Raw genomic sequence first — 8,570 nt, 5'->3', positions numbered from 1 at the left:
CACACAGCAACAAAGACCCGATGCAGCCAAAAATAAATAAATAAATAATTTTTTTTAAGTGGAAAAATTCTAAAATATGCTTACTGTTTAATTCTGTGAAATTCATCAGATGTAATGTAAGGTCTTTTTAACCTTTGTATAGAAAATCTTAAATGTTTTGGATTAAGAAATTATTCTAAGTGATGATAGCTTCATTTATCTTAGAAATCAGACTGAGATACCTTTTGTTTTTTGGTTGGTACTTTAGTAAAATCTGAATTCTTAACTTCTCTTTGAGTAATTGTTGTTTCCATAAACAAAATGCTTTCAATTTTTAACCCATAACAAAGTTACATACCTCACTCCAATTTTTTGGTTAATTTTCTGATAACTTTCTGAGTACCAGAGTATTAAAAAATATTTATGAAAAAATTACATAGTTGTAGTTAACAGAATAAAAATATTATAATAATATTATTTTAATAACTACCAAGAGTGATTTATGAAAATGGAAATATGGCTTAAACTGTTATTTCATTTTTTTAATGCAGGTTACTTGAATTCCAAATAGAGGAGTGGAAATGCCACCCCCAGCAGGCTCCCCACCGTTGCATCCACCTCCTGATGGAGGATGGGGCTGGGTAGTGGTTGGAGCAGCTTTTATCTCCATTGGATTTTCATATGCATTTCCCAAAGCTGTCACAGTTTTCTTCAAAGAAATTCAGCTAATATTCAACACTACCTACAGTGAAATAGCATGGATATCATCCACTATGCTAGCTGTTATGTACGCAGGAGGTAAGGTTCTTTGGACTAAATACAATTCTGGTTTAAGAAAGCAATTGCTCCATGCCACAGTATTTTACATGTAGTGCTTTGGTACATTAAAACCCTGTTTTCATATTATCCTCACTTAAAACCAACCAGAAGTATAATTAGGACTGAAGTTTTAGTGATTTTAGTAATTCAACATCTTAAACTATTCACTTTATTCTGAGTCTTACTAGAATGTTTATTTGAATGAGGATGTCTTTGCACAAAATAAGATTTACTAAATTATGGAATTTTCAGGGGTGGTACCTATCCATTTAATTTGGAATAGAGTCTATACTATAATGGTAGTATCATTTCCTAATACTGCTACAGTTGCTTTTTTCTGAATGAAACTCAAGTTGCTGACAATCTATAAGCCTAGAAAGTAATTCACTTTAAGTTGCAAAATAGAGTGTTATCATGTACATTCTGGATCCATTCAAGTACGTGTGAATAAAATAATTCCTTATCTCTGTAGTACTTACTAAATATGACATTTTTTAATTTAAATGGCTGCCTGACGATTATCTTGTTACATTCCATGTTCAAATGAGGGTATGATTCATAAGGAATAACGAATAAATAAGTACCATATTACTTCTGTTAAAAATTATTGGAAAATTATTGGAATTATTAGTTCATTGCTATGTCACCTATCTGCTTGAAATCAATCCTAACAGCAGACAAGACTGTCTACAGTTTTCTTTTAGTCATTACTTAAAATATTTAGATTTTAGGGTTTTCATTTTAGATTTTTAGGGTTTTCATTTTCAGCTGGATATTTGACTTTAAGATACAGATAGACACTCAGAATATAAGCACTTAAAGAAATTATACAAATCGTCTTTCAATGTCTTACTTTACAGGTGAGGATAATATGGTTCATAGTGATGGGGATATACCGTTAGGAGTAATAACCAACACGTGTTCATATTTAGTTTCAGTTAAGGCCTCTCTAAATGCTTGCTATGTGTCATATGACCTGATTCTTTTAACATTCTGTGAAATAAGAATTACTTCTTTCCATTATATAGCCAAGGAGATAGAAAGATAAAGTACTTTTCCCAGGTCAAGCAGCTCATTAGTGGCAGATAGAAATTGAGACCCCACACGTGTAATCACTCTGCTCTTTTGCCTTTCTCTTACCTCCATAAAGTAAGTGGCAGAGCCAGGTCTGTGCAAGGCCTTCCACAAACCTGATTTAGGTACTGCCCCACCAAGGTCAATTGTTTAGTGACATAATAATTATTCTTTAGGGTATTATCTTTTTATTGTACTACCAAGGTAAAAATTTGATCCCCAAATAATCCTGTGTGTGTGTGTGTGTGTGTGTGTGTGTGTGTGTGTGTGTGTTAGTGGGTATTTTCTACTTTCTGTATGTCAGTGATTTTACATTAATCCACTGTATGTCTCCATTACCTTTTTGGTTAAGTTAAATTGATGCATTTCTGTTCCAGTACCAAAAGGTAACTTTAAAGTGCTATTTGGATATGTCAGTGAAAACCTTTGCTTTTAAAACACTTTCTGAGATTCCCACTAGACAGTTGCTTTAAAGGTTGTACCTGTGTTATCTCTGATGACTGTAGAAACAGCAGATACTGTACACTGGTCATATGACATTCTTCCACTCCCAAGCTGGCTCTAAAAGGAGGCTTAGAATGAATAACAACGTAATTACTTTTCTCAAACCAATAAATCTCAATGCCAAATTATAAGTAAGTAAATATATATTTATCATTAAATAACTTTTTATTTTATTTGTGCTCTGATTTTCCCATTTTTAATACATACAATATAAATGTTAAAAAACACAAAAGAGAAGTCTTTTGAAGTTCATCAAGAAAACTTTAGTTTGGTAAAATAGCAATTTAGAAAAAACTGCCTTAAAATGTTTAGGGTAATACATGAATAAAATAGGTGTAAATTAAAGATCCACGGGGATTTTGTATCTAGTTGTTTTAAGAAAGCAATGCTAGACACATGACAATACTTAGTACGTAGTGATTGAAGATGATAATATCTAAGTGAGTTCTGAGTCAGTAGTTGGAAAAAGTGCTTAGAGTCCTTACTCATTAGACCTGAGACATTTTGTACATCATCTCTGCTACGGAGAAGAGTCATCAGAAATTCACCTACCCTTTGGTCTTTCCCTTAAAAGTAGAAAAGTAGGGCTTCCCTGGTGGCGCAGTGGTTGAGAGTCTGCCTGCCGATGCAGGGGACACGGGTTCGTGCCCCGGTCTGGGAAGGTCCCACATACCGCGGAGCGGCTGGGCCCGTGAGCCATGGCCGCTGAGCCTGCGCGTCCGGAACCTGTGCTCCGCAATGGGAGGGGCCACAACAGTGAGAGGCCCGCGTACCGCAAAAAAAAAAAAAAAAAAGTAGAAAAGTAATTCCAGGTCCATTGCCTGCTGGATAGAACTGTTACTACCTGCCATGTCCACTGTTGCATGGAGAACTCATACACTTACATGGTTTGTTGGAAATAACATCCATGTCTTACTTTGATAATTAATTTTTAATTTTTCTAACAAGAAATATTGGTACATTTAAAACTGTAATCTCATTATGAAATCAATTCCCCTTATGTGGGTGCAGATAATTTTTTTCAGAAACATAGTAACTATTTAAAACAAAAAGTCTGATGGGCTCAATTAATCTAAGACACAGACCTTGGTCCTGTTACTAAAGTGGCAGTGCTTTTCCAAGTATGGTCCACAGATTTTCTGCTTCTGAATCATCGGTCTGTTATTAAAAATGCATAGTTCTGGGTCTTATCCCAAACCCTTTTTTATCCGAATTTCTGTTGGTAGAGTCCAGAAACTTACATTTCAACGAGTATCTCTGAACTGTTGTAAGAGCAAATCAATATTTGATTTAAAAATATTGTATTTAAATTTTTCTCTAATATTTGAAAAATCTCTACTTATAGAGGCCTTTTAGGCTGATGATTATGAAATAAATTCAAAGATGTAAAGCAAAAAGGCATATAGTTTACTATGAAGTATAATGAGTCTCTCTACCAAGTAACTGAAATATTGTGTTCAAAATAGTGCTAATTACATTAGCCTAGAGAACATCTAAGATCTGACACTCATTAGGGCTTAGCACTCAACCTATTAATCACCATGGTGGGGTCACTGGGTAAGACAGAGTATGTTCAGAGGCTTGGCCTGTGATGTCAGGGCTGGAGTCTCTTGTAATAATTAGTTGGCATTTGGGCCTTGGTAGCAAGGTATTATCTTCCCTTCTTATGTCTGAATTAAAAATGAAACTAATAAAAGGCACGCAGGAAGGATGGAAAAGAATGCAAATTATGTTTACCCTTTACTTCATCCTTAGAATAATGGCATTAAATTACAGTACCCCATCTGGCCATCCGTATGGTCTCCTGGAGCTCTAACGAATTTCAGCAAATAGGTCAAGGAGAGTGGTCACCCCATTAATAAAGCACTAATTAGAGGTAGAAAACATATTACGATTTAAAGTTTCCACATTGTTTAGACAGATATAAGGATTTATTTTGTAAACAGTGATTATGTTGGATTATCTTTTAGTGCAATGTGTGTCTTTGTTACTATACCAAAAGATAATGTGAACATGGTTAGCTGCTCAATGACAGAACACAGATTTGGTGCTGCCAGTCTCTGTGAGTACCTCATGTTATTTTTCTGGTGATATCTGTTATGACTTGGAAGAATCAGCCACTCTAAAGTGGAGAGTTGGCTTTATCTCCATGGCAACTTACTCTTCTGTGTTATGTGAGCAGTACCTGCCAATTGTGCTAAAGGAAGGGTGATGGTTTTATGATGGACTACTATACCCAAGGGACCAAGGATCAGACCACTGAGCTTATTTGACTGGAGGCCAACAGCAAAAGGTTTTAGGCACAGGAGGTTGGTGGCCATAGTATATAATGTGTACTTTTCTATTCTTTTTAAAGTCTAAATATTATTTATATATATTATTTTGCTCTGTGCTCTAAATACGTTTGCAGAATGAAGGAGACTATGAAAATAAGTCATATGGTGCTGTATCTTAGCAGCAATTAAGGTAGAAAAGAAGTTCATTCTAACCTTGCAATTAAGATACCTAGGACTTTCAGCTTAGCTTTACAAAACCCAGAGTACCCAAAGTACCAGGTACACTTGGACAGCCCTGTGCAAGCAGGCTGTGTTCTTCTTATACCTACACCATGGTGGGTTATTTTTTCATCCACGAATGTAGATATTGCTAAGGTTTTCCTAGGAAATATGGTCCAGTGTGGCAGAAACCATTTTGCTCACCAAATTTCCATGTGCTCTTGAATATTTCCCAGCTTCCCTTTTATTTATTTATTTATTTTTAAATTTTATTTTATTTTTGGCTGCATTGGGTCTTAGTTGCAGCATGCAGGATCTTCACTGTGGCATGTGGGGTCTTTCGTTGCGGCGGAAGGGCTCTTCATTATGGCACACAGGCTTCTCTCTAGTTCTGGCCTGCAGGTTTTCTCTCTAGTTGTGGAGCGTGGGCTCTGTAGTTGTGGTGCACAGTTTCCAGAGCTCTGTAATGTTTCCATGGGCTCTGTAATTTGTGGCACGCGGGCTGTCTAGTTGAGGCACATGGGCTTAGTTGCTCCATGGCAGGTAGGATCTTAGTTCCCTGACCAGGGATAGAACCCGCGTCCCCTGCACTGGAAGGTGGATTCCTTACCACTGGACCACCAGCGAAGTCCCCAAGTGACTAGTTCTGACCGATGAAATGTGAGTGGAAGGATGTTTGTCATCCCTGGACACCTGGACAAGGCAGCTCCAGCTGGCATGGATCTTCCTTTTCCTTTTTCCCCACAACCTTATTCCATATGATGTGGCTACAATGGGAAGATCCTTGGTCCACTTTATACTTTGAATGAGTAAGAAAGAACTTTTTATTAAGCTTCTGCAGTTTTCTTATGTGGAATAAAACCTGGATTATACTGATCAGTACAAACATGAAGGCTTAGATTGTTGTGTAACCACAGTATAAGTTATGTAAATTTTAAGTAAGGACTAGAACAGACTATGGGATGTCCTTAGTCATTGAGCTTATATTATGTCATGAGAAGGTTTGTACATATGCTACTTTTTCAGATCTCTGTTAGAGAAGAGGAAGCCTTCAGTATCTCAAATGAAAAAGGAGTCGTAAGTGGAAATCCCATTGCCATTTTTCATGGGAATACAAGTGAGAGGCAGGCACTTCAAGGCACAGAAATTGGGATCAAATAATGCCCATGGAACTTTCTTTGTCCCTCTCAAGGCAGGGATGGAGGAGGCAGGAATCAAGGGCAGACCCCAAGTATGCTTAGGCCTTTGAGACTATTCAAGGAAATACTTTCGCTACAGAAGGCTGCTAGTCCAGTCCACATACTATTGAATTATTACTAAAGGTTATTCTCAACAGAGAAAATTTAAGAAACTTTACTGAAATCCCTTTGGATATGTGTGCTTTAGACAGTGAACATTTTACTTATGGACTTACGAAAAGAACCTACTTACTAATTTGTGGCCTGGCAAGAATAAGAATATCTTTCCTGATTTTTGGCTTAAAATTTCTCTAAAATACACTATTTTCTCATTACATATTTTATGCAGATGTGTTTTGGTTGCAAATGACAGAACCCTTATTCAAACCCCCTAAGGTCTAAAGAGAAAACATTCCTGCATACAGGTCAGAGGAGGGACTTGGGTACCAGAGTCTTCCAGGTCGACTAGCACAGGTGATTTCCATCTGTCCATCACATTGTTCTCTCCCCTCTGCTGCTTCTGGTGGGGTAGCCTTGTCTATTTGCTTCGGTATCCTCCCCCTGACACAAGGAAGATGATTACCGGCTCCTCCATCTCATATTTCAGTCTCAAATTTGACATGAGAGAGATTGCCTCTCTTCCCTAAAGTATACTTAGACAAATTCTAGGGAAGACTGCTAGGGTCTGGCCTCCTTTCATCTGCCCCTGCAAGCAGTGGATGAATGAGGAGCTAACATTGGCAGGCTGAGTGGAACTCTGTATTTGGTGTAGGAAAGGAGCAGTTCCCTAAAGGAAGGATGACACTCTTCCCAGAGGAAGGAAGGCTTTTGAAGAGACAAAACAATAACTGCTCACTACCCTTTTAAAAATAGAGTAATAGGGCTTCCCTGGTGGCGCAGTGGTTGAGAGTCCACCTGCCGATGCAGGGGACACGGGTTCGTGCCCCGGTCCGGGAAGATCCCACATGCCACGGAGCGGCTGGGCCCGTGAGACGTGGCCGCTGAGCCTGCGCGTCCGGAGCCTGTGCTCCGCAATGGGAGAGGCCACAACAGTGAGAGGCCTGCGTACCGCAAAAAAAAAAAAAAAAAGAGTTGGCCCCTTGAGTGGAGCTTCGATCTGCAAAGTCCTGGGATCTCCGGAGGGTTTATTAATGGCTTAATAGCAGAACAGAGAGGCAGAAGAACATTGCCATTAAAATAATGAGCTCCAAGATAACAGATATGAAATGTGGACTTGGCCACTTTGTTGTTTGGGCCACGCATTTGACCCTGGATCCTCAGTTTCCCCATCTGTAAAATTGCAAACGAAAGAAATGTTTGTATACGTACATATGGTATCCACTGGTCAGGGTGGTTGTCATGAATAAACGATTATAATGTATAGAAAGTACTGAGTTCCATGATTAGGAATTTTTAGTATTTGATTCGTGGTAGTTGTTCCTGTGTTCCTGTGTTGATCTTGATATTAACCATTATAGAATGAAACTGCAGATTAGGTTCACGCAAGATAGTAAATCTGACTCGAGCAACCTGTGCCGATAAGGTTTGGAAACAGAGGGTGAAGCAAGAAATAAATAGGTCAATAATCAGTTCTAAAAGAATACTATGGACTTCACTCATATTTGCTGTGGCATCTCCCCTATGCCTCCTGCTACTCAGGTGGTGAAACGGACGTAGATCATTCTTTGGGGCCATCATAGATCTCTGAAAATCCTTCCTGTAAATAGGGGATTCCCAACTTCGTGATTTCCTGCATCCCCAGGTAAAAAGCCAGAAATTCACTTTCATAGAATTCCTTTCACCTAGAGTACCCAGGACCCATTAACCCAGTGTAGCAAGGCCAGGTTTGATTCAGAAACCACTGATGTGAAGAAACAGATGCCCCAGAGAACACATTCAGAGGAGATGGTTGCAGATAGTCCATGATCCAAAAGCAGCACAAAAATAGTGTCAGTGTTGAGAGTCAGTGGGATTTGTGGGATAGGCGGTAGGGTCTGTGGTCATTGGTGGCAGCAGCTGGTATACCTCCTCTGGAGCAATCCATTTTATAGTGTGATTTAGGCTGTGCTGGATTGTGTCTTCTCCGCAAATCCGTAGTTGAAATCCTAACCCTCAAAATCACTGTTTGAAGATAGGGCTTTTAGGAGGTAATTAAGGTTAAATGAGGTCATAAGTGTAAGGTCCTACTCCAGAAGGATTGGTGGCCTTATAAGAAGAGGAAGAGATAGATCTCTTTCTCTCCATGCCCACACACCAAAGAAAGGCCATTTGAGGACACAGCAAGAAGGCAATTGGTCCGCAAGCCAGGAGGAGAGCTCTCATCAGGAATCAAGTTGGCTGGTACCTTGACTTTGGGCTTCCAGTCTCCAGAACTGTGAGAAATAAATTCCTGTTGTTTAAGCCACCCAGTCATTGTATTTTGTCATGGCAGCATCCAAGCTTTTTTTTTTTTTATCCTCCCTTATATTCTGTGAGTTACTTTTCATGTCCTGTTGAATGCTCTCTTCTTTAACTAACTAGA

At 38.7% G+C, this 8,570-nt stretch overlaps 1 protein-coding gene across 1 annotated transcript in view; it reads left to right on the top strand.

Moving 5' to 3' along the window:
- The first annotated feature begins 560 nt into the window (after positions 1 to 560).
- Positions 561 to 8,570, top strand: part of SLC16A7 (solute carrier family 16 member 7) — a 60,613-nt gene continuing 52,603 nt past the window's right edge. Inside the window, exon 1 of the mRNA XM_065887209.1 lies at positions 561 to 777. Within this exon, the coding sequence (XP_065743281.1) occupies positions 561 to 777 (217 nt within the window). The remainder of the gene's footprint in view (positions 778 to 8,570) is intronic.

Source organism: Phocoena phocoena, chromosome 11 (genome assembly GCF_963924675.1).
Source record: "Phocoena phocoena chromosome 11, mPhoPho1.1, whole genome shotgun sequence".
In the NCBI taxonomy this organism is placed as follows: domain Eukaryota; kingdom Metazoa; phylum Chordata; class Mammalia; order Artiodactyla; family Phocoenidae; genus Phocoena; species Phocoena phocoena.
This window is presented reverse-complemented; position numbering and strand designations above follow the sequence as displayed.